The sequence below is a fragment of the Lepisma saccharinum genome, chromosome 12, assembly GCF_977018435.1.
Source record: "Lepisma saccharinum chromosome 12, izLepSacc3.1, whole genome shotgun sequence".
Taxonomy (NCBI): Eukaryota; Metazoa; Arthropoda; class Insecta; order Zygentoma; family Lepismatidae; genus Lepisma; species Lepisma saccharinum.
Window position 1 is genome coordinate 21,419,483 of NC_139240.1, and position 27,817 is coordinate 21,447,299.

The 27,817-nt window shown below is 37.8% G+C and overlaps 1 protein-coding gene across 2 annotated transcripts; it reads right to left on the reverse strand.

Annotated features, from left to right (window-relative positions):
• U3-55K (U3 small nuclear riboprotein factor 55K) lies at positions 1–27,817 on the reverse strand. 2 transcript variants are annotated; one of them, XM_083132858.1, is made up of 8 exons: positions 27,470–27,817; positions 20,130–20,310; positions 18,063–18,305; positions 15,630–15,754; positions 11,898–12,091; positions 10,930–11,127; positions 8,780–8,919; positions 1–566 (listed from the first exon to the last, which is right to left on the reverse strand). In XM_083132858.1, exons 1-8 carry the CDS (start codon positions 27,518–27,520, stop codon positions 334–336), a joined length of 1,365 nt encoding a protein of 454 aa, XP_082988984.1. In that variant the 5' UTR covers positions 27,521–27,817; the 3' UTR covers positions 1–333. The 2 variants fall into 2 exon arrangements, with proteins under 2 accessions (XP_082988984.1, XP_082988985.1); XM_083132859.1 differs by having other exon boundaries at positions 1–563; positions 27,470–27,816.

Genomic DNA, 27,817 nt, shown 5'->3' on the forward strand with positions numbered 1-27,817 from the left:
TGTTGGTATAAATAATCCAATTCTTTATTGTTCCAAAATAGAAAGAATCTTTTGCTTTACACATAAACTGTCCTGGAGAAACAACACAGAACTTGTGTCAATTGCTTACATATATAGGTAGTATTCCTACATCACTTTACTAAAAATCATCTTCTGATTTACAGATACTCTGTAGAAACTGCAAGAATGCCTCAGAATCGTGCACGAGACATTTTCCATTTAGCAACATAGTACTACTGCATACACATGTAAGCATATGCCACATGTTCTGGTGGTAACAGCCTTAAACTCGATCTTTACATTTTCCTCCAATTTCTCTGGCAGTAACTCGACTCACGTCGTCTTCTTCACAAGCGGAACAACCATAACTCCATTCTTGGCTTCCTTGTACCTCCACCACCTTCCGAGTCTGTGCTCTTGACCCAACCCCACCACCAAGTGACTTCCGTCCGATGTAAAACACATTGCATTCACAAATCCCACAACGGGAATCTCCATCACTTGAGTCAGTGTGTTACAATTCACCCCACACTTCCACAGTCTGATGCAACCATCTTGGGAACCTGCTTAATTTAAAAAAAAGAAAAAAAATTACATGACAGCATTGGCATATTTAGCGGGAGGGGCACATGCCCTCACAGGAAGCTAGATCTCCTGCTGGATTTTCCACTTGGACCTGGACTAGTTGTGTAGTACTGGCTCATCTGCTAGTTTACGCCTCACATGATACTTGTTAACGTACTTGTCGGTATACTTTTGTTCACACAAGACATTGTGCAGAGCAAACAAGCTAAAAAGATGGGACAAGCGATTTAAAGAAAGTTATAGGAGAAGAGCTACGGCTGTTATTAAAAATTACAATAATTAAAAGAAAAGTATCGGCTAGATTGGCTCGAAATAATATGGTAATCAATGTGTACTCAACAAGCTTTTAATGAACTCTGGTATGGGTCAATCCATATGAAATCATACCAGCTGGTTGCTTGACCATTTTTAAAAAAGTTTATTTTTTGAGTGGTGTGAGCCTCATATATTGATAGTTCAGAACCACTCTTATTTTATTTTTACTATCACCGATTTGAAGATGGCGGGCAATTTTTTATCATGGCGCGCGTCATTTTCTCCATTCTTAAGCATCAGCGGCAACTTTTTTTTCTCAGCTCTGGTAAGTCCTACGACAATGAGACAAAATCTGTGATGTTAAGCACATTATAGGCTACAATTATATTTCTGTGTAATTTTCTAAATATTATTGCTTCATAATAAATTTTAAGGTTAAAATTGTGTATTTTAATCGCTCAAAATGACATTTTCGGACATTTTTTTCGGGGGGGAAGGCAGTTTGTTTGATACTTGGGTTTTTTTGTGCAAGTACCTGTGTACCAAAAGAGTACGTCAAAATTATTTGAAGCTTGAGACTTTAATATTTTTTTTTCTACAGGGTCATAAACATGTACTTTTTGTTAAAAAAAATCCAAGTTCAGGGTTAAATATCTCTGGTGGGCAGTTGTTTAAAAATCTGAAATTTGTACACAATACAGTACTTCAGGATAAGTAACTTCAGTAAAAATTTTGAGTTTGAGATTTAATTGGTTTAAGAGATACAAAACTCGTTAAAAATTCAACATTTTGCATTAAATATGGCATGTCGAATTTCATTTCTTATTAACATTTTGTGTTGAAATTCTGCAAACTGTAATTTGGAATGTCAATGAACAACATTACAATCCTGAAATGGCTCTGCAATAAAGTATATATACGAGGGCAAGCTGAAAAGTAACGCTTCCTATGTTTTTATTTTCTTTGTTACCTTGTAAACGCATTTTGGATTTTAAGCAACCATACATTGCACTTATAAGACTTTCCAGCTTCTCCATTGCAGGTTTCAAACTTCTATCGCCAGGGGGTGCTGAACTATTGCGAGGAAAATGGCAGCATGTAACCATGCAATGTTGGTGAAGTGCCTGAAGTAGCGTGCAGTGATCGAATTTCTAAACGCAGAAAATGTGCTACAAATTGACATTCATCTGAGACTGAGGGAATATTATGGGGATGAATGTGTTAGACATCAGTACTGCGCGATCTTGAGTTTATCATGCTCTTAAAGAAAACCCACAGCTGAAAAAATCTCAGCTATGTGAGAGAATGGAGTGAAAGGCCAGGAACTAGAACTGATGGAGGTCATCGGATTCGTGTTCAGCTGAGGTTTTCTTTAAGAGCATGATAAACTCAAGATCGCGCAGTACTGATGTCTAACACATTCATCCCCATAATATTCCCTCAGTCTCAGATGAATGTCAATTTGTAGCACATTTTCTGCATTTAGAAACTCGATCACTGCACGCTACTTCAGGCGCTTCACCAACATTGCATGGTTACATGCTGCCATTTTCCTCGCAATAGTTCAGCACCCCCTGGCGATAAAAGTTTGAAACCTGCAATGGAGAAGCTGGAAAGTCTTATAAGTGCAATGTATGGTTGCTCAAAATCCAAAATGCGTTTACAAGGTAACAAAGAAAATAAAAACATAGGAAGCGTTACTTTTCAGCTTGCCCTCGTATATATACTTTATTGCAGAGCCATTTCAGGATTGTAATGTTGTTCATTGACATTCCAAATTACAGTTTGCAGAATTTCAACACAAAATGTTAATAAGAAATGAAATTAGACATGCCATATTTAATGCAAAATGTTGAATTTTTAACGAGTTTTGTATCTCTTAAACCAATTAAATCTCAAACTCAAAATTTTTACTGAAGTTACTTATCCTGAAGTACTGTATTGTGTACAAATTTCAGATTTTTAAACAACTGCCCACCAGAGATATTTAACCCTGAACTTGGATTTTTTTAACAAAAAGTACATGTTTATGACCCTGTAGAAAAAGAAATATTAAAGTCTCAAGCTTCAAATAATTTTGACGTACTCTATTGGTACACAGGTACTTGCGCAAAAAAATTCAAGTGTCAAGTAAACTGCCTTCCCCCTCAAAAAAATGTCCGAAAATGTCATTTTGAGCGATTAAAATACACAATTTTAACCTTAAAATTTATTATGAAGGAATAATATTTAGAAAATTACACAGAAATATAATTGTAGCCTATAATGTGCTTAACATCACAGATTTTGTCTCATTGTCGTAGGACTTACCAGAGCTGAGAAAAAAAAGTTGCCGCTGATGCTTACGAATGGAGAAAATGACGCGCGCCATGATAAAAAAATGCCCACCATCTTCAAATCGGTGATAGTAAAAATAAAATAAGAGTGGTTCTGAACTGTCAATATATGAGGCTCACACCACTCAAAAAATAAACTTTTTTAAAAATGGTCAAGCAACCAGCTGGTATGATTTCATATGGATTGACCCGTATGTGTATGCATTATTCATAAGATTCGAGGGATTCATAAAAATATATTTTGTTCAACTAAATCCATCAAATATTTAATACCCTGGTACAAGGTAACCAAAAAAGTTCTTGCCGTTTTTGACGTCCCATTAATCATGCGCTCACAGAGAGGAAACGAAATGACGCACGTGCCTGCCAAGTGGTCGGGAGTTAGTCTGACCATCGACTGTCAGTAATACAGGCACGTTGTGCACACACAGCAGTCATAGCTCGTCCAGTGTTGAAGAGAAATGGAGGTATCGAAGCAGCTTGTTCACGTGTGTTTGTTGTATGACTTTAAAGTGGGCCTGTCAGCTGCCGCATTTGGGGAGAATGCCGTGAACGAACGCACTGCCAGGCATTGGTTCCAGAAATTCCATTCGGGAGATGTGAGCCTTTCAGATGAACCTCTCAGTGGACGACCACATGTGTTGGCTGCCCTGAAAGCAGCCATCAAGGAGGTCAGTGGTCTAACGTGTGATGAACTTGCAGAAAGGTTCCATGCTTCCGCTGAAACAGTCAGACTGCACCTGCATGGGATAGGGAAGGCATACAAGTTAAGCAAGTGGGTACCCCACACATTGTTGGCAGCCAACAAGTGACAGCCTGTTTGTCCTTGCTCACTCGGCACCTGAACACACCCATATTTGATCACTTGCTCACTGGTGATGAAAAGTGGGTCCTCTATGACACTCCCAAGTGTACCAGACATTGGTTGTCGCCACGTGGCCCTATTCCTCACACCTCAAGACCACCTCTGCACCCACGAAAGGTTATGCTCTCTGTATGGTGGAATTGTCGGCAAGTGGTGCATTACGAGCTCCTTCCACCTGGTCAGACCATCACTGCTGACCTCTACTCTCAGCAGTTCCAAAGGGTGCCCGTGCATTGCAGCAGAAGGAGCTGGCATTGGTGAATCGCAAGAGTGTACTATTCTTGCACGACAATGCCAAGCCACATGTGGCAAAGAGGACACGGGAAACGCTTCAGCAACCTGGCTGGGAGACACTGTGCCATCCACCATATTCACTAGACCTTGCACTAACAGATTACCACATTACCACCTGTTTCATTCCCTCAACCACCTCCATGGGAGATCCTTCGCAAATGAGGGTATTGTGCAGCTACAGGAATGTTGGCAAAAGGTGTTGGATGCTGATGAAGATTACTTCGAAACCTAAAGGTACATACCGTCCACTGTATTGCTCTTTTTTTATCACTGCTCTAGAACGGCAAGAACTTTTTTGGTTACCTTGTAATAATAAGGATCTTCATTATTGGCTAATCACATTTGTCGTATACAAATCTCATAGCTTTGGATAAATTCCTAAATATTAGTGAACATGAATATCTTTCTTTCTGTTGGTCTATATTTCATCAAGCAGCAAACAAAAACTAGGGATAGGCTGATATGAAATTTTGGCTGATACCGATAACAGATATATAAAATTAGAAATGGTACTTGAAGAACTTGAAAGGTTTTGACCTCCTTAATAAATGTGTGTTTCAAGGTGACTGCAGTGCAAAAGAAATGGCATATTTAGACATTTACTTTTTTAGAAAGTAGGGCATGGAGATTATCCATAAAAATTACAACAAAATGGCAGAATTTTGCACTGAATTATCAGATATATATCGGATCGGTAAAATAATCGGTAATTTTACCAATATGCCTATATCGGCCGATACCGATAGAGTACTGATTAATCGGTCCCATCTCTAACAAAAACAACCAAGACTCGGAAACCACAGACAAAAGCTTTCCTTTGCCAAACTCACAGATTATCATCAATTGTCGAAACTCTCGCTCTCATTGGTTGTTCCACAGAATCTAGCAAAGAAAGCTGCCTGCAATTAGAACACGGTCTAGTCATCCGAACCAGTCCAGCAGCCAGCCTGGCAGACATAATTTCCAGCCAGGTAGCCAGTCCAGCACCAACTAGGGCATTCCTACTGGAAATCTAGTTCCATGTGAGTATTATAAAAAGTATTGATCGCATTATATTAAAATGAACAAAAAGTGTTAAAGCAATCCTTTTCCAGATAGTAAAGGAATGAACAAGGTTCAGCACAATTACATTAATCAGGATTACCAGACACTTAACTAAAGCCCGAATCACACGGAACTGGCTACCTGAACAGAAGTTATGGCTGCCTGGCTGGCTGTTTGACTGGTTTTGAGAAATAGACCATGTTCTAATTGCTACTGGGTTTCCTCGACTGGATTCTGTGGAATAGTCAATCAGAGCAAAGTTTGGCCATGTGAAGGTAATCTGTGAGTTTGCAAAGGGGAGTTTTTTGTCTGTGGTTTCCAAGTGTTGGCTGTTTTTGTTAGTTTCTTGATAAAAAAAATAAAGAGATGATGTGCAGTGCATTCGTGTTCCTATCATTATTATTTTAGGTATTTATGCAAAGCGAAGAGATGTGTACGTGACAAATATGATTAGCCAAAAATGAAAATCAAGTGTATTAAATGTATTATATATTATTAATAATTAATCCTGAGAATCTCGGTATGCATAACCGAGTTCACTAAAAAGCTTGTTTGGTATGCAATGAATGATTACCATATTCTTTTTGAGCCAATTTCTAGTCCATACTTTTCTCTTGTAATTTTTAATAAAAGCACAAAGTAATTCTTCAAATTGCTCGTCCATCATTACAGATTGTCTGCTCTGCCCAATGTTTTATGAGAACAAAAGTCTATCGACAATTACGGAAACAAGTATCGTGCAAGGCTAATGGGTAGCCAGTCCAGTGCCAACTAGGGCATTCCCACTGGAAATGCAGTTCCGTGTGATTCGGGCTTAAATTGACACCAGAAATAAAATCTGGAGACTGTTGGTTACAAGGCAGTGATGTTAACTGAAGAGACAAAGCAAGAGTATTCTAGGTCAAATGTTTCTTTTAGTTTATTTCCTCTTGGAAATACAATTAACGTAGAACTACTTTCATTTCACAAAAAATTACTAATGCTATCATCTTATGTTCCAAAGGTCCTGGGTTTGTTTCTAGTGGTTTGAAGCCCACTTTGAAGAAATTGATATGATGAAATTGATGAACGGACACTCACAAATAATCCATGCCCAGGTCTGGATTCGAACCCGGGACCCCTGGCATCGTAGCGCAATGTGCTAACCACTTCGCCACGGGGGCCGGCAATAAAATTGATGAAGGGACACTTACAAACACCTATGACCGGGCCGGGATTCGAACCCGGGACTCCTGGTGTAGTAGCGCGTTGTGCAATAGTGTGTGTGTTGCGTGAGTGTTATTTAATAATGTCGTGCCATTGTGGAGTGGTTAGCATATCGCTCTACGATGCCAGGAGTCCCAGGTTCGAATCCTGGCCTGCACATGGATGTTTATGAACATCCCTTCATCAATTTCATTATATCATCACTCATTCCAATCTTCGCAATTAGCCAAAAGTGACAGAAAAGCAAAGTAAAATAAATCAAATCAAATTAATAATGTCGCTCTCGAAACCTAGTACGTACCAGTAGTACAGGCACCAAGGGTCAATACTCGTATTACGTTCACAAGACTCTTACTTCAAGGAATTGGCGTTCGCAAGACGTGCATGCTGAAACAGTGTTTTCTCAGAGTCGAGAACTTACGGCTAAAGCTTGTGGTGTATGTGTGCATACTGTGTTGCGTATTATAAAACAGGGTAAAGTATCTACACAGAAATCGGCGAACCCCTATTCAAATCTCGTGGCAAACATGCTAGAAAACAGAAACGAGAGCAATGATGATGGCCTTGCAGTTCCCCTACAATAAATACGTACCTTCAAACTTCTTTCAGGTACGAGTTTCTATTATATGCTGCAGTGATATGATATAATCCTGTGTACAATTCTTCACTATATATTTCATTGTACTCAAATATCATGTGCATGCAATATACCAATAAAAAGCTAAATATTGGACACAGCGAATTATCTGTGTTTCCCTTCCGCTAGCAGTTGGTTTGGCAACAGCGCGACAGCACTGGCTGCGTATTGGCTGAACTCATGTTCCTTCTAAAAGCGTATGCCGTATAGGGCTAAGCTGATGTATTGATATCGGTTGAATATTATTTACCAATACTTTTCTGGCACTTTCATCTTGCATAGAGTCTGTAAAAATGCCATGTGACATACTGAGTGTAATTATCAAAGTATCCATTCATTTTGCTCCAATCTCGAGTGAAACACGGTATTTAGTGAATACATAACATGCAGTTTAATATTCCCTGTTGTAATTCTTGAATATTTTGAAGCAAAACTCTGGTAAATTGATGCTTATAATTAGAATGGAATACTCAACGGTCAATACAAATAAATATTTTAAATAACTTCACATTGTTAACAATTTCCATGCAATGGTATTGGTGGGAATCTGTGAGAGTGTCAGCTGCAAGAGGTACCCCTTCGGTGCTAATTAAAAATTTCATGGATTGTTCCATACCAGACCAAATCAAAGATAAACAATAAATAACATCTTTTCATAATTTGGAAAAGAGAGACGTGGTAGTATATAAATACAGAGAAACTAGTACTCACTTTATCCACGAAACTGTTTTTTCGTTCTATTAATTTCAGTGGCCACTGCCACCATCCTCGTTGGAACTTGCTGTACTGTTACTTGGCGTGCGTCTTTTGTTTGTAGTTCTCCGGATGCCGCTAGGTGTGCTATTGTTAACTGTACGTCTGTGTCTGTGTTGTCTGCTGTTTCCTGGCATTAACTGTTGTAGTAGGGGAATCCAAGTGTGGTGTGCCTGTGGCGTACCTAGCGACAGCCGGAGAACTACAAACAAAAGACGCACACCAAGCAATAGTACAGCAAGTTCCAACGAGGATGGTGGCAGTAGCCACTGAAATTAATAGAACGAAGAAGAAAAAACAGTTTCACAGATAAAGTGAGTATTTACTAGTTTCTCTATATTTAAATAGCATCTTGTTTGTCATTTCAGGACATGAAATACTTTGCCTAAATAGAAACTGCAGACAGCTTTATCATTCACGTTCTTTAGCTTACATTACCTAATGGAAACCTATAGTCAAAAAATATTAATAGTAGTTCTCATGAATTTTGGCAAAACAGATTTTTCAGGCAATTTCTCAATAAATTTTCATATCATAATTTAGTGAGTAACATGTTAATCACCACAAAGTTCTCAGCGTTAAACTTCACCTTTTAATCAAATCAAATAAATGACAAAAAATAAATTATACAAATACTTTTAAATAGAATATCTCCCATCAAGAATCTACTTAAAAAATATAATTTATTTTTATTATAAAATCCTGGAAAATGCTAAAAAAATAACACTTCATTCCCTGATTTTAACAGGTTTGCGAGAGCCTTGAAAAATAAATTTTTCATGGAAACAAATTATCATCACATACCTGAAGCTATGAGATCCGTGTTGAGCAATGTTGCGATGCTGCAAATCCAATTTGGTTCCTTGTTCTGTTCGTTCGTCCCATGTGCGTTCTGCACCGTGTACAAGGGTTTCTTCTTTCCAACGCCCCACAAGCAAAGAAGACTGGAAAAGAAAAAAATATACATGCTAATAATGGTTCGAATTTCAATACACATTATAGATAATAGGATTAGCTGATTGAGACTGGACCTACATTTAAAGTGGGATCAAAACCACAGTGCAATATATTTCGATGAAAGGAGGGACAGCATTATCACAATGCCACAAAGGACTGAGAATGAATGATGATTAAATGAAACAAATTGATGACGCAACACTCACACAGGTATTTGTATCGGCGGGAATTGATTAAGAGTATCAGCATTGGTACGGGTATGAGTTCAAAGTAGTATAGTGGCTCAGCTCTCCTTCCAAGTGTAAAAATATAACTACTATTAAAATAAAAACATACAATGTACTGAGTGGCCACAATCAAAATTGCCCTACCCAGGGTCCGCTCAAAGCAACAGACTGCACTGTAAATCGGTATGTGGTGCTGAAATCAGGTGTACAGTGAACAACCTCCCGGGAAACATTTCGTCCAACTATTGATCTCACTGCCTTACATTTGCAAAGGGCCATTCATGTTGACGGTCTCCGTAGCCACTATACCAAGTTTTACTGAAATCTATTGCTTTGACCAAGCTCTAGAGAGAAGAGGAAATTTGATCATAAGCGCCACATTTGCACCTGGTGGTGAAAATTTGAACTATATTTTTTCGTCAGCATTCACTTCCTCATAGTCTCCATACACCCTATAGCAAGTTTCAGTGTAAGCCGTTGCTTCGAATGGGCTCCAGAGGGTTCTGAATAGGGCAATTTTAATTACGGCCCCAGTACAGAGTGATTCTCCTGCTGCAAGACCATGGAAAATGAAAACATCTCAAAGACTATGCATTTTATTTAGAAAATACATATGTGAATACATAGCTTGATTCATGATAAATATGTCCATATTGCAGCAGGTGCTGAAAATGCTCACCACCTCTGACCAAGCAAAGTTGAATTAAACTCTGCATATTTGCAATGAACACATGGTCAGATACTGTGTAACCCATTCCTCTGCATTAACCTCACACTAAGCAAAAATTGAAAAGGAACCTGTATGACAGTAACTGTGCACTCCACAGAAGGCAACAATACTATAGCGAGTGCAAACTATAACCGAAAGGAAGAGCATAAATGGTATTAATGTGGGAGGTCATTATCACGGTGCTACATTGCTACTCACTGTTATGGCTACACATTGTTAAGGCCGAATCACGCGGAACTGGATATCCAGTTAAGTGGCGCTGAACTGGCTACCTGCCTGGATCTGATGGCTGCCTGCTTGACTGGATTCTGTGAAACAGCCAATGAGAGCAAAGTTTGGTCATGTGAATATAATCTGTGAGTTTGTAAAGGAGAGTTTCTTGTCTGTGGTTTCAGAGCGTTGGCTGTTTTTGTTCATTTCTCGATTTAAAAAAAAGTAAAGAGATGACTTGCAGTGTATTCGTGTTCAGTTCATTAATATTTAGGTATTTATGCAAAGCGATGGGATGTGTACATGACAAAAATGATTAGCAGAAAATTAAAATCCTTATTTATTAATTTTAAATGAATCCTGCAAATCTCATGTATGAATAATGAATATGCGTACCAGATATCATAAAAAAGCTTGTTCGGTGTGCATTGAATACCATATTTTTTTAGCCAATTTCTACTTTATTTTTTAATTTTTAATAAAAGCACAAAGCAGTAATTCTCCTACAACATTCTTCAAATTGCTCATCCATATTTACAGAGATTGTCTGCTCTGCACGATGTCTTATGGGAACAAAAGTCTTTCGACAAGTATGGAAACGAGTATTGTGTGAGGCGAAAACTAGCAAATGTGTAGCCAGTCCAGCGCAAACTAGGGCATTCCTACTGGAAATCCAGTTCTGTGTGATTTCAGCTTTACTCACCATTAGCTGACTTTATTTCCTTTCATTCTCGAAGTTTCATAATATTTGTACGTTTTCAATGAGCTGAAATATTCGGTCTTGAAATGAAAGAATATTTCAAAATATGAAACAGATAATGGTTTCTTACCCATCGTCACCGCTAGTGCAGAAGGTCTCCTCATTTAGCAGCCGAACACAGTCTATGCTGCCTTTGTGTCCGTTGTACACAAGCTGTGACTCCTCCACCACTTTCCAAATCCTGACGGAGTTGTCCCGGCCACCTGAGGTTATCGCTCGTTCCCTCATCAGAGCATCCACTGATGTTATGGCACTCTGATGTCCAAACCTACAAAAAAAAAAAATAAAAGAAAGTAAAAATGATAATTACAGAAAACACTAGACACTGATTAATTTTTTTTATTATTTTATTCTTATTGCTTTAGGCCCACTTTATTCAGATAGCTAATCGGGACTAGACCTACAGTTTAAAGTGGGATCCAAACCACTATGAGCATCCATCATGTACTCAACCTGGGATCCCTTGATTACAAGGCAATGGCATTACGATTATGCTACCGGCGCGGCCCTATGAATTTCAAACAGAGTAAATTCAACATTAGAATGTACTGATGTATCACTACAATGAAAACCGGTTGTATATTGGTCCAAACGTAGTTTCAGTATGGATAACTATGAAACCCACTGCATTAACATGGAACATGATATTCTTTTTAAAAAATTACATTATTTACAAATACTGTAACGCAGTGGAACCTCGATTTTGAGTTTTTCAGGGGAGCAAATTGAAAAATAAATATCTAAAAATGCAGCAAAATGTAAAACCGGGAAAAATGTTAGAACATTTTGCAATGTTGGGACCATCAAGATTGAATGTACAGGAAAATGTAAAGTTCGAGAACACAAAATTGGGATTCCATAAATGGATAACATATAATGAAAATTCCATATATTCATCAAATGATTCTTCATGAAGATAAGATGATAAGATGTCGTGGCATGCAATGTTAATCGGACATTATCCACTGTCTAGTGCTTTTATTCTTACTAATTCTAACACTATGTGAAAGGAAAGAAGAGAGAGAGAGAGAAACTCACAGTGTCTCTACGTAGGACATTTCATCCAAACTCCATATTTTCACCGTTCTGTCTTCCGAGGAACTGAACAGCTGATGGGACATTCTGCGAAATGCCAGCCCCGTCACGCTCCCCCTGTGGCCCTTGAATGTATGGATCAGATCCAAGGTCTCCGGATTCCATATGTGAATGAGCTTACTTGCATCTCCTGATGCCTGCAAAAGAAGAGAAACTTGTATGAGACTGAATATAACAGTAGCAACAGTCTTACAGCTTGTGCTGAAAAATTAGGGATGGGACAGATTAATCGGTACTGTTTCAGTTAGGGATGGGACCGATTAATCGGTACTCTAGCGGTATCGGCCGATATAGGCATATCGGTGTATCGGTTTATCGGTAAAATTACCGATTATTTTACCGATCCGATATATCGATAAATATCTTATAATTCAGTGCAAAATTCTGCCATTTTGTTGCAATTTTTATGGATAATCTAGATGCCCTACTTTTAAAAAAGTAATTGTCTAAATATTCAACTTCCTTTGCACTGCAGTCACCTCGAAACACATGCTTATTAAGGAGATCAATTAACATTTCAGGTTCTTCAAGGACCATTTCTAATTTTATATCGGATCGGTAGAATATCGGTTATCGGTATCGGTAAATTTTATATCGGTACTTTATCGGTATCGGCCAAAATTTCATATCGGCCCATCCCTAGTTTCAGTATTGGCCTATATAAGGATATTGGTGTACTGGCAGAATTATCGATCCAATATATTCTTAAACACCTCACAATTTAGTGCAACATTCTGCCATTTTTTAGGTGGAGGCACGTAGTGGTTTGGATCCCACTTTAAACTGTAGGTCCAGTCCCGATTTGCCTTACTGTGCATAAAGTGGACTTAAAAAACCAAATCAAAATCAATGTACTATTTTTTAATAATTTTTAGGATATAAACATACATTCTGTACTTTTTAAAATAACAAATGTCTAAATATGAAGCTTCTTTTGCATTACAAAAGCTTGGTTCATCTGAGAATATACATTTATTAAGTTCAATGAACCATTTGGAATTTTATATGAGATCGGTAGAAAATCAGTTATCACTGACTGAATTGGTGTTTTAAGTCCACTTAATGCACAGTGAGGCTAATTGAGACTGGACCTACAGTTTAAAGTGAGATCCGAACCAATATGTGTCTCCAAAAGGTATCGAACCTGTATGGGTACTTTATGAAAAGTGCATTATAATTTACTACTTGAAACTGAATCAGATTCAAAGTGGGCCAACACACTATGTAATATGTATAGGGATGCATATTTAGTTTTTAATGGAAACAAAGAGATGTGCAATGCAATAACATGTGGTGTGAGCTTAGTTTTCCTGCCATGTTTTGTCAGAAAATGACGTGAAATAAATAAATGTGAAAAAGTTCTTGGGACACAAAATTTAGAGTTTATTTACACTCTCAGAAGTCAGAATTATCCTGCGAGTTATGCAAAATCACAGAAAATTGATTAATTCTGCTGTAAATATTGGAGGAACAAAACTTGACTCTTTTCACAGGAATAAACTTAAAACATTCTGATAACTACATAAATGTACAATAAGAAGGGACAGCTTCGGTAGCAAAATCATGATATTTTATTCATCATAAATATGTGGCCCCTAGTAATAGGGAACACAAGTGTTTATCTTTGAGAAGGTCGTGCTGCACATGTGGTTCATAATGCTCTGCAAACAGGTGCACATATGTTACCAGTTGATGTTGAATCAATAATTACCAAAGAGTTTCCTGAAAGAAAGGCCAACACTGGTAAAGGAAATCTACCCGTCACAAATTCCTGATCCTGGAGTATGTTAATAGGTAATGTGAGTTAGCAAGTGAGTATCGTAACCCTGCTGATTGATATATCAGTATCGGATGATTTTACTTGTCGATACTTTCCCGATGATTTGACCATTTGTAGGATCTGCAAAAATACCACATGACACCTTCATGGAGGTTAATTATCCTGGAAGGTATGCAAAATTAGAATTTTCCTCTGATTATGTACCAATATTATGGGGAAACACTACTTTGTCACTGATTATATAACAGGTATTTTTATATTCTGATGCAATTTTTTAATATTTTAAAACTGAGGTGGAATACTCAACTGCTAATACAGGGTGGATACTCTAGGACCATGATAAAATTCAAGTATAATTCCCTGTTTTCAAGGTGAACTTTTAAAAAATTCATGCAGATGTCTTCTCTATTTCAACCTATTGCTGCCTCTCAACATCCACATACAAATATCTTCATAATATAAAGGGTCTATGTGATTCCAACATCCAAAAATTATAATTCAATTAAACGGTATACGTAATTAAAATATTTAATTTGAGGTGCTGAGTTTCTATTTACAATCAGAGGCGCAACCACAAATTTTTGTCTGGGCAGGTGGGGAGAAAGTGCCAGGATAAACATACTAATACTAATAATAGTAGTTAATAATATTATAATTATTATTGATTTGTTTTATTTTACTTTGCTTCTTGTGCCACGTTTGGCTTATTTGCGAAGATGGAGGTGAGTGATATGATGAAATTGATGAATGGACAGTCACAAACATCCATCCCCAAGCTGGGATTCGAACCCGCCAGGACCAACATCATTATTATTAGTAGTAGTAGTATTAGTAATAGTAGTATCAAAGACGTTATCATCCTCATAAATTATGCAAAAAGAGGGTAGAAGTTGGTGCTAAAGCATTTGCATTCGAACAAACTATTTCAATTATTTTTTCAACACGTTCAATTTCACATTAATAATGGAAAACAAGCACACAAACTATTTTTGAGACAGAAAATGTTTGATAAATGCATTCCAAATATAATTCTTTTTTGCATTAACATGTATAAATTTCGTGTACGGTATATGTTTCACATATATGCAACATAGAGCGAAGTCGACACTAAATTGTGTACGTATTCAAAGTTTCTTTAATACATATTATATACCACTTATATTATTTAAATACATTACACAACCAATTCATCCATCTCACAATAAACCAACAGCCAAAATTACATAAATTGTCTCTCAAAAGTGCACGCTCCCTTTCCTGTCTGATAATTTACAATACAATGCATTACGAAGAACAGAGCAAGAACATTTTTGGATCTAATTTCTTGCAGGCTGAAATCAATATTGATTTAATAGGGTGCAAATAATTTCACGGGAAACCAATGCATTCTCTCTTTTACAACCCCCTAGCTATGGTTGTAAACTTGATAAGACTAAGAAACGCAGGAATTGCGAGCAAAGAGAGCAAGAAAATTTTACGAAAATAATTTTTATTTGTATAAAATGTGAATAGGATGTGGATTAATAAAAGTTGTAATTTTTCACATCTACGGAAAAAAATTCAAGTAGAATTCACGCATAATTCCTGGAGCCAATAATTCACGCATAGTTCCCGGAATTCAAGGAATTCCCGGTGTGTAGCCACCCTGTAATATTAATCAATATTTTGAGCAACTTTCAATTGTTACAATTTTCAAACATCAGCATAGGCTCCATTCTAAGGGAGAATTCACATCGAAGCGACGGGAGAGACATGTCGATTGGGATTATACCAATCAGCAACAACGTTTCACACTGTCTGTATGACCAAATGTACTTGGAAATATTGTGGAATCATGCCAGCTTCGAATGAGTGTCCCAGTTTTTCATTTTGTAAATCTGCTCGCCCTAACTTACCAAGAACTTGCTGTCTGTTGTGATGGCCATGCAGAGAACGGCAGTCGTGTGGCCTTTGTGTTTGTCCTCCGTTCCTTTCCTGCCTCCAGGGACAGAGATCAGCCTCTTCCCTTCTTCAAGAGACCCTGACAAAGATAACCACACAGTTATGAAGACAGAGACACATAAACTCAGGAAGTGACGATCAAAGTAAAACAGATTTTAGTTCACTTTATGCCATGATATAATGGAATGGCCAAAATGTTACAAATATTTACTACTTGCTTGACTACTGAGTGCTAGTCTTCGAAATAAGGATTTTACGTTTTCTTAAAAGCTCTCTTTCTTTCAATTAGGGTGACCACTTCACCTGTATTTCCTGGAAATCCCCACATTAGGGCTATTTTTTTTTTTTTGGATCCTCCCAGCTGCTGCATTGACATCCTATTTCTCGTATCAAGACCACGAAATTTAACTTGGTTCCGATATAATATGAGTTTTAGTGAACCATATAAAACTTCAAGTCAACTGCAACTGCAACTGATCTTTGTACGTTTAACCTTTGGCAGACGGAAGTGGCGTCAAATCTTGCAGTAGCTGATTGGTGCTACATGTTTAGCTCTGCAGCAGCGGTGGATAAAAACACATAGTTTAGGACTACGAAACATACACATTTGTAATTTTTTTATTCTCTACAATGATCTGAATATTATACAAAATGTATTTTTTTTTAAATATTATTTATTCCATGTTCATTTGTGGGAGTGGTGGTGCCATGCTGCTAAAAATGTGCAATATTTGTCAAAACTAAATTTTCCATAAATTCAATGCCAAAATATTGATTACTTTCAACAGTTGTATTTTTAAGTTTCCTTCTTGTTAAATTTTTAATTACAAAAAATTAATGTATTTACTATGTCACTATATTGAAGCACCTTTGAGTTTCCCTCTGTGATTGTGGTTTTAGTCATACACAGATGATAAAAAAAAAGTTTTGCAAAGGTTTATTTCAACTGCAAACTGATAGGTTACAGCTAAAGCAGTTTGTTTTAATTTTTAATTGCTTATTTTATTTACTCTTCTATTGTAATGAATATTAACATTAATTTTGACGTTGCACTGTTAATGGTCTAAAAAATATTTTGGGTATCACAAACTAACTGGACAAGAGTTAGCTTTCCAAACTCCTGCAAAACTGTTAAATCATTACCATATATGGGTATAATAATGTGGAACAATTACCTAATTTTTTAAAAAAATATATTTGCTATCTTCCAAAATTTATTCACAATTCTAGTGGTCTGTCTGCTATGTGGGAAACCTGGGTTTGATTACAGGTGCAGCTGCATGGAGTAGCTCTGACCCTACCCTACACCTTCATGGCATGTTGAAATGTGCATGGGGTATGTTTAACTAGTATGAGTTACTATGAACTTCAAGAAAATATCAGCATAAAAAATATAAAATGAAACAGCCCAGTTAGTTTATCATCGTGAGTAACCTAAAACATATTTACCGATAAACCCCAACACTGCATTAAACAAACAAACAAAAAAAAATGTTGTATGCTTGCCTTTAGCAGGAGATATTTTGTTTTCAAACACACTAATAATGAATAGATACTAAAAGCACCTCCGTGATTGTACAGTGGTAATGTCATCACCTTGTAAGCGAGGGGTATCAGGTATGATACTTGGCAGAGGCACACAGTGGTTCAGATTCCACTTAACCCTACAATACTACCATACATAAAACTTACGCTCAAATCTCTCCCGTACCTCCCACAAGCTTAATCCTCCACCTAGCAGTGTCTCGGGCATTCTGTCAGAGGCAAGGCAGCACTGTGGTAAGGAGGGTGCAAGCGCTGATTGTCTTGATTTGGTTTGTTATGTTGTGCACTGTACGTCAATTTTACGTAGCTATAGTAAAACGAGAAAAATCTTTCACGTAATTTTGACATTCGTAAATTCGATTTGGATAGTTAGATTTTGAAAACAAAAGTTTAGAAGCATACACTATTTTCTTTTAAGACTTTAAAATTACATTCGTTCTTTATTTACAGCATTATGAATATTATTACTGTTTGTTTTTCATTGTTCGAACTTTTCGCCTTCATTCTTAACGTACGTATGGGCTTCTCAATCAAGATATCCTCTTAAAATATTCTATGTTAAATAAAACCATTTTTATACATTTTAAAATGAAGAATAAAATTCCAATATAAGGAAAATAAACAAAATAATGTTCACAAAGAATCGTCATTTTGTTTTCATGATGCAGAGGTTGTGTTAAAACTAGATTCCTTCATGTACGTAAAATTTACGTAGTGCTAGTTGCACTGTAATATTGGAACACAATAGTGTTCTACGGTTAAAAGATGTTCCAGTCTCAATTAGCCTTTTGTGCATAAAATGGATTTAAAAATTCAAACTCAATAAACACTAAAGCACATACATTTCACTATTCCGCAGTCCTTTGATCCACTAAATATGTACTTGTTGTCTGAGGAAACGATCACACATGTTATAGCTAACTTATGATGCTTGCAGCAGAGTAGGCGTGTTTTATCCACATCAGTCCCAGTGTAACTGTCCGCTACTGCTTTCCGAAGCCTCCCTGCCTTATCCAAAATGTCTTCCTTCAGCCGATGTGCGATCACATCCTTATCTACTTCCGCCACTTCAGCTCGTTCTTGCTCTGAAGGGGAAATACAATTAGTAATAACAAAATCTCAAGAAAAGCACAAATTTGTAAGAAATACTTAAAATGTACATACATAATGAATAAAAATGTAAGGAGCCACTTTGTAAATCTTCACTTGTTTTTTAGACCTGAGGCATACCAATATTCTTACTGATTCCCACTCATACGAATACCAGGGGTAGAAATGCTAAAGACAATTTAAGAGGCTTTTTTTTTCAGGCTAAGAATAAGAAAGGCATGAATCCAAGAAAGATAAAGCTACATGTTTTGAAATGTGATCTAAAAAATATCTAATTTATTAATTAATACAGGATTGGATTTAAAGTAATCAATTCTTGCACCAGAGTGGCCTTCCTAAAGAACTGCATATCCATTGCTCTAACAGTAACAGTGTGAATAACTATGCAATGTATTCTAATATATACACCAGACTCTCTACCATATTGTTGCAGCCAACTCTTACCATATCAATATTATTCTTCGATAATGGAGGCACATAGTAGTTTGGATGCCACCTAACACTGTAGGTCCAATTCTGATTAGCCTGAGTCCAACTCAAAAGCTGATAATTAAAAATAGAAAATGCAATTTTCAAAATGCTGCACTAGTCTGTTACCCAACGGCCTCTGATGTGAGTATATGGGACAAAAATTAAAGTTCTGCAAGAAAGATGCTGTTAGGTGTTCATTATGTGTATCTAGCATATATACACAGTGTGTGTACAAAGTTTTAAGACTGGCTTAATAATAAGTGTAAATATGTGAGACTGGCTATAAGCCTTGGTTAGTTTTTGATGCACATCCCTCCTAAGTCTACACACTTATTGACGTGGCTGTACAATTGCTGATCCCCCTGCACATATCTCCTTTTGGGATTGTGTTTAGATACCTCGTCACAACTTCTTCAATTTTCAAAATGGTGTCAAAATGTTGGCCCTCAGGTGGGATTTGAATTTGGGGAATAAAAAGTAGTCAGCCAATGCCAATTCTGGTGAATAAAGTGGATGGTTTAACACAACCACTTGTTTCCGTGCCAAAAAATGTTGGACAATAATTGCCTTGTGGCTTGGGGCATCGCCGTGCTGCAGGAACCAAGCACCAGATTCAACCAGCTCTGGTTTCACTCGCCGTAATCTCTCTAGCAAGCGCTCCAAAATGGATCTACAGATAGCTGCAATAATCAATCAGCAGCAGCAATCATCATCCATGACTGTGCCTGGTTTTCATTCAGTTTTTGTTGAACTTTTTCGACATTACCGCCAGTTCGCCTGGTGGAGGGACAACCCTCACTGGGATCATCCGCCACATCACGATGCCAAATGAAAACATCGGATTGACAAAAGGTGTCATTACCGTAAGCAGTTTTCAGCACTTCAATGGTTTCTGAAGGGGTTTTACTGAGTTTTTCACAAAATTTAATCACCAGTCGTTGTTCTGTTTTCAAATGCATGACGAGGGTAAAAAAACACTGCACTAGTAAAAAGCTGTAACTCACTCAATATTGCACCAAATCAGACACCAATTTCACTACACACTCACTACATGTGACACTACGAAATGCATGCACCAATGGCACATTGCAGCATTTATCTTATTACAATGTTGCCAGTCTTAAAACTTTGTAGACACACTGTGTACATGGAGTATTTCATATCATGTCGAACAGGTGCATATATATAATGGAGAGATTCTCATCTGGAATGGGAAGTTGGGATTTTTTTATCAATGGCACATATGACTGTTACAGATTCCAAGCTGTACAAGATTATCTGACAGTGCTATGAATTCACAATACTATGCAAGCAAACACAGGACATACCTCTCTTCTCGATTTCTTCCAGGTACAACTTGGCTAAGCGAAGCTTCTTCTCTTGGGGGGTTTCCTCCTCTTCATCATCCTCTTCCACTTCTTTCTCTTTATGAATTTCAACATCCGAATCGCTCGATATTTCTTCATTATACACTTGTTTGGCACTTCCATTAACCAACTTCTTTCCACGCTACAAAGAAGACAGTTTTATTATTATTATCATCATCATTCAGATGCTCACGCAGCAATAATTATTATTAATAATAATATCACCATCATTATCACTGGGTGGTTTTACATACAATTAACTTGAACAGGTTGGAGGCTTTGCAAAAGCAATATTTAAGACTTTTATGTAGAGTTGCAAAAAAACGGGCTTTTTTCAATAGACAATTTTTCCCCAATAAAAAGCCGGCTTTTTTTAAAAAAAAAATATTGAAATTTTGGCTTTTTTGGCTATTTCTAATTACCACTTACCTATTTCACTTGAAATAGATATTTAAAATTTATATTTAAAAACCTACTGAAATTTGAAAACATTTGGGAGAAACTATCCATTCAAAAAAGCAGTCATTTTTGCAAACTGCTTATGTCTAGCTATGAATTCCACATCGAAAGTTGCACTTTAAATATAGATATGGGTGTTATTTTACAATACAAAGATAAATGAAATCTGTGAAACAAGAGAATGGAGCCAGGTGATGTATTTTCATTGATTTGAAACACTTTCAGGGGAAAAGCCACAGCCAAAGAAGCCGCGGAAAAAACTAAAGTTCTTTTCCCAAAAAAGCCATTTTTTTCCCAGCACTTCCAACTCTACTTTTATGTAAGAAACTTGGGAGTACTCTAAACAATACTGTATATTTTACTTTAATTTCGATAAAATAAAACAGACTTTGAAAATTAAAAAGTGAATATAGGCATGACCGGAAATAGACAAAACAAAAATAATTTAGGAGTCAGCCCCTTTTCTCAGGAGCTAATTAGGGCTAAGGAAAACATGAATCTCATGAAGATAAAGCTACATGTTTTAAAATGTGACTTTAAAACATTTAATGTATTAATTAATACACTATTGGATTAAAATTAATTAATTCATGCACTGGAGTGGCCTTTCTAAAGACGACTCTACCAGTAATAGCATAAATAACTATGCAACACGTATTCTAATATATGTCCAACTTTATCCACCCCACTAGACAAGGGTAGCCCAGGTTAGCCCAGATAATATGGAATGGGGAGTTGGGAGGGATTTTAGTTGACAGATTTCAATGTTTTACATAATACGAGTTTGTTTCAGGATGCAGAAACTACAAATAATATATAGCCACAGAGTATGGCCTGCATGAGCAAAAAATTTCCTCCTTGACAGAAACTTTCACTGTTTCTTCATTTGTAAAAGCCAGTTGTATACATTCAAGTTAAAAATTAGTTCCGATCGTTTTACGATTTTTTTAAAATTCTCCTAGCAGGAAGACTAATCGGTTGGCGATGGTGGGCGGGAGGGCTAATTATCGTAGAATTTTGGCAATCATTGGCACAAGAAATCTGAACCTTCCTTAAAGTAATGAACACTGTTTGGATTTCGAAGAAAAGTTATTTATGTTGAAAAAAAAAAGAACTTAAAAATTACCTTATGCAAGCATGCGCGCTTCACATGGACAATGCATTTTCCGTTGACAACTGACTGTAAGTATCGTAAACTAGTGGAAATTAATGTAGAAGTAAATCGGAACTTTAGTGAATGCATTAAGGGACTTTATTTTAACAGTGACTATTTTCAGCGGTGAAGCTAGCTTTTGAGCTTTTTTCACCAGATTTTAAACCGTGCATGTGCCGTCAGGCTAACTTCATGGACTTCCACTATGAAGTTGGAAAAATACTGCAACATGTTCCAATATGAATTGGTGCTGGTAATATGTCACATGACGTAAGTATGTATTCCTTAATGCTTTCGTTGTTATGTTAGGCAGGTCAGGGTTAGGTATGTTAGCATTAAAATTATCTCTGTAAATACTTCCCAACACCAGATCATGTAATTTCTGGTCTTAGCACTTCCTGCTATTATCACTATCTGGTGAGAGTAGTAGTTGCACTAATTTTTAATGTAAATTAACTTCTTAGCAGTAACTTAAGTACACTGCTCAAAATAATTAGGGGATCAGACCAGAAGTGTTGTCAGAGCCTGTGTGAGCTACAATCAGCTGCTAAAGCCCCGTAAACGAAAGTTCGAGTGCCTTAAACATGACGTAACCTTTGCACTGGTGATAACAAGGGGTAGAGGAGTGTGTGCATGCTGGAGTTGTATGCTAGTCATCTCTGGTTTGCGATACAGTTCAGTTGGGGAAGATGAGAAAGGCAATGCTGCACCAACGTGATTTACCGAAAGCTATGGTTTGGAGAGCCATAGGAAGGATTGAAGCTGGTCAGTCACAACACCAGATAGCACATGCCATTGGAGTGTCGCAAAGTGTGATTTCCAGACTATGGAATCGTTTTGAAACAACAGGAAGTGTTCGCAGAAGACAAGGCCAAGGTCGTCCACGAGCAACAACATCGAGGGAGGACCGTTATCTGTTAATCGCAGCCCGTCGGAACAGGGGGCAGAATGCAACGCTACTGCAACATGCCTGGCAAACAGCAACGGGACGCAGAGTGTCATCCCAAACTGTCCGTAATAGTCTTCATGAAGGTGGCCTCTATGCACGTAGGCCCATGGTGTGTGTTACATTAACGTTACAACACCGTATAGCCCGTAGAAACTGGGCGGAGGAACATCGTGGTTGGGGACATGCCGAATGGAGGTCCGTTCTGTTCTCTGAAGAGTCGCGATTCAGTGTGGAACCTGACAGTCGACGTGTTCTCGTCTGAAGGGAACGCGAAACACTAAAGAACCCCGCTGTTGTGCATGAACGCTCCCGATATGGTGGCGGTGGACTGATGGTGTGGACAGGAATCAGTATTGGTGGACATTCGGACCTGCACATCATCTGTGATTGCACCTTGACAGCTCGAGGGTATAGAGACAAGATCCTCCGACCTTATGTCGTGCCTTATGCTGGTGCCATTGGCAATTCTTTCCGTTTCATGGATGATAATGCTCGTCCACACTGAGCTGGGTTGGTGGACGACATGCTGGACCAGGAAGGTATCGAGCGTCTGCCCTGGCCAACTTGCTCTCCAGACTTAAATCCAATTGAGCACATCTGGGATGCACTAGGCCGACAAGTTGCAGCTCGATCAGCACCTCCCACAACTCGTGCAGAGCTGGAAATTGCCCTTCTGGCAGAGTGGCGACGTATCCCCCAACAGCTCATTGACCAGCTCACTGGTTCCATGCTACGCAGGTGTGCAGCAGTATTGGCCATTAGGGGAGGCCATACACCGTACTAGAGAAGAGTTGCTGTAATGTTTGTGTCTGTTTTTGTGCTTTTTTGTGCTGTCCTACTGATGCTCTAATTGTCATATCGCGTCACATGTCATTAATGTAATTAACATCAGGTATCATGACAGCATCTCTTGCTGTAACTAATCTCAGAATGAAATAAAGGATCTGGTATTAGTATGCCTACATGAGTTTTGATATCTAGTCTGATCCCCTACTTATTTTTGCCTGATCCCCTAATTATTTTGAGCAGTGTAATACTGTCAATGAGATTTTAAGTGCACTCTATGCACAGTTAGGCTAATCGGGACTGGACCTAAATTTTAAAATGGGATCCGATCCGAACCAGAATGTGCCTCCACCGGGATCAAACCCAGGATCCCTTGATTACAAGGTGAAGATGTGGTAACAGTTCAGTATATCGGAAACACATTTCTTCATTTTTACAGAAGAAACTACTTCCGGAAATGAGTTTTTGTAAGCTTTCCAACGTTCGTCGAGGTATTTTCTTTCATTGTGAAATCTATTTGACCGGGAAATCATGTATTTTTCAACAGAAATAACTCACCAATGCACAATTTATTGCTTTTGCTACGTGAACTGCATGCTCCGCACGTTCGATGACATAAACACGCTGTTAGTGTTCAGTGCGTCAAATTCCTTTTTTTTTTTTTTACTATGCTTGCCTAACCCAACCAAACTTTATGGAAATGGTTTATGGGGCTATCCGGGCATAATGGTTCGTGGAGCTATCCGTTAGCTACCTGGGCTATCATCAGCTACTCGTGCATAATGTATTATTTCCACCGGTGATGAACATGATAGTAGGTATTTTTCGGTGAAGAAGGTTTAAACACTGCATACCCACAACATGAGTCAAGATGTGCCCGCCATATTGTGTGTTCCAGAAGCAAAGAAAGGAATAAAAAAAAAAAGGACTCACAATGTGAAAAATTGCGTTTGTTTTAGTGTAAAAAGCATAATGGCACCTTGAACTATGTTCCGCAATACACAATTGGTAAGTACGAACCATGCGAAACACAAAATATCCGATTTTCATGTGTTTCCGATATAGGCTACGGAATTGTTACTGAAGATGTTACCACCACGCCATGAGGAAGGCCCCCAATAAAGGTGATAAAATACAATGCTATGGTTAGGTAATTACTTTTGATGGTAACGGTAGTATAAGCTGGAGACGGATTTCTTAAAATTTACAGGAGAAAAGACGAGAAAGTACTTACAGAATTGCATTCTTGAGAACTTTCTGAAGCCGGGGAAATTGTTTTTTTCCGTCGACTACGTGAATCAAATGCGTTCGGTTATGTAACCCCTCACAGTGTAGCAACCACGCGGAAGTTTGACAAGATGACGTGTGAGCGGTTTTTTTTTTCCAATGTAAGGTAAGACTCTAATTTACGTCCTTTTCCTAAGGAATACGTGTCATATATCGTTGGAAAGCTTATTTTATAAGGAATTCAACAACGTAAATCCCAAAGCAAGCAAAAATTTCCTGAAGGAGTAAATCGAGAAAAACCGATGTTGTCCGGATATGCGTAATTGAACGTCCTGAGGAATTTTTTAGATGATGAAGCACATATTTAGGGGTGAAATGAGTGCTAATGGAACCTAACCTAACAGGCCTAACCTAACCTTGTAGGCATACCTCGACCCTGTGAATGGATAGTGGGGCTATCGTGAACAGAAAGTGTAAAAAGAAAAAGGTACTTACCGAAAAGAGATGCCGGGTGCCGCACCGCGAACGCAAAGAAGCAATCATAGTTTGTGCGGCATTTATCGGTTCATAAGTTTGGAAACACTGCACATCAGTTGACGATACTGCATATCAGCTGACGACACAACGTGACTCAAGATTTGCCCGCCGAATTAGCAACGACCAATAAATGATTATAATGTTAAAAATAACACTTTTTTCATGGAAAAAAAAGTGATCCCAGCTTGAAAAATGTTCCGGTATGCATATGAGGTAAGTAGCAATGATTTTTATTTGAAAACAAATGAGTTTAATGTGTCTCTGGCTTATACTACTGTTACCCTTTTGACAGTTCTCAGCACCTGGTGAAAATAGCCTTACATGCTATTCTTACCATCTGGTGAAAATAGCCCGGTACTAGTTTACTATCCTTCGGACACATTTATTTATTTTTACAGAAGAAACTACTTACCGTAATAAGTTCCTGTAGCATTGTCAAACATCGGGAAGGTGTTTTGTGTGATGTGGGAATGTTTCATAGCTGAAATTCATGTTGTTTGTTGAAAATTAATTCTCCGACGGAGAATAACTAGCCCCACGAACCATTGGCGCGTGGATAGGTTAGGAAACATAGTTAAAATTTGGTGTCGTGTTAGTATCAGGATCTAGAAATTGGAAATTATTGCGAACCATTGACGCTAGCCCCACGAACCATTGGCACGTGGTTAGGTTAGGCAAACATAGTTAAAATTTGGTGTCATGGTAGTATCAAGAATATATATATATTTGGTTGTGAAACAAAAAAAAAATCGCGAAAATCGACAGTTTCCATTCTGAAAACTAACGCCTTATTTTCGCTTATTTTGCAATTTCTAGATGTTCTACACCTTCAGGAATGTTCCGCAAAGCAGATACGTAAGTACGAATGTCAAAAATTGACGAAACGAAAAAATTAGAGGTGTCCGAAGGATAGTAAATTTTTATCAATAGCCCTTAATCTATTCTCAGCACCTGGTCAAAATAGTCGCTGCCTTATTTTAATGCACCTACCTAACCTAACTACGAAAGCGGTAAATTTCTCGTATCGGACAAACGGCTGAAATTTGCTAGTTCATTTAATTTGAATATTCGTACTTACGTATTCTGCATTGAGAAACATTGCTGAAAGTGGCATTTCGCTTATTTCACGGAAATAAGCTCTATTTGCGACATATCGAGTAAGTTTTCTTCGTTTATTTTTGCCTTCGGTAACACGCAAAATGGCGGTCACAGTTTCACTACCGTACTCGGCATGCAGTGTTTCCACCCCACTGCACCCAAAAATACCTACGTAGCCCCACAAACCATTGACGCATAGCCCCACGAACCATTCATACATAGCCCCACGAACCATTTCCGGTAAGGTTAGGTTAGGTAGGGTCACTATAGGTTACAATAGTTAAAAATTGGTTTCGAAAAAAATATGCATAGCCCCACACACCATTCTCGCATAGCCCCACTAACCATTGACGCATAGCCCCACGAACCATTGACACATAGCCCCATGAACCATTGACACATAGCCCCACAAACCATTTGCGGAAACGTACCTTCTTCAGTTACAAAAACACGTGTTTGGAAACACTGACCGGGATTACGTCATCAGACACAGGCTACATCTACCTGGAAGTAAATGGATGCAAGAGCTTTCGTGCATCGGTCACACATTTATATCGAAAAATAAATGATTTACCGGCAAAATTCAATGAACGATGCGAGAAATCACTTCCCCAAACTTCCACAAGTCTAAAGAAACTGCATTCGGTAAGTAATTTCTCCTGTAAATTTGAAGAAATCCGTTTGTCCGATACGAGAAATTTACCTACGAAAGCATATATTGGACAAAATCTTAAGTAATCGCTAAAACTCCGCAGTATGTATTAACAGAAGTAAATCAAAATTGAACCATGTTAAAATTGCATTCGTAGCATGATGAAATCGCAATAAAACAAAAGGAACTTGGCCCAAATAAGTTTCTATTTAGTTTTGCATTTTCCATTTTGTTATTCTCCTTAAAAACACTAGGATCAAAATTCGTATACATACATATATACGAGCATGTGTGTGTATGTGTGTACATGGTGTGATTTATATAATACGGCTGGGGCTGTTAAACATTTATTCAGAGCCTGACTAATGCATGACCAAAACATGGATTATGATTTTTTCAGATATATTCTAATGGAAATAGAAGTAGCTACACTATTTTACCTTCCCCTTGTTCAGATCGCCCTTTCTCTTTCCGCGTATGAAAAACGACATAATGCTTTCTTTTGGTAAATACTTAAGGTATATGTGGTATGTACTGTACACGTGCGTTGAAATATCAAAAAATTACGCACGCAACATGTTCGATGCAGGTCTCCTTTATTGCACAACGCGAGGCCAACTTCGTGTTCTGACGTCAGAAGTGGAATGTCTACGTTGCTTGGTTAGGTCTGTTAGGTTTGGTTCCATTAGTAAAAATGCATAGCAAATGTATTATTTATGCTAATAGAACTAAACATAACAGCCATTAGCAACAATGAAAGTATTCCGCGGTGGGTGACGTCGAAACGC

Coding starts and splice junctions, on each gene's coding strand:
- U3-55K (XM_083132858.1), bottom strand. CDS start 27,520: ATGTCGTTTTTCATACGCGGAAAGAGAAAGGGCGATCTGAACAAGGGG. Junction 20,311..27,469: donor GCGATCTGAACAAGGGGAAG/GTAAAATAGTGT, acceptor TCTTCTTTGTAG/CGTGGAAAGAAGTTGGTTAA. Junction 8,920..10,929: donor TGCACTAGCGGTGACGATGG/GTAAGAAACCAT, acceptor TTTCTTTTCCAG/TCTTCTTTGCTTGTGGGGCG.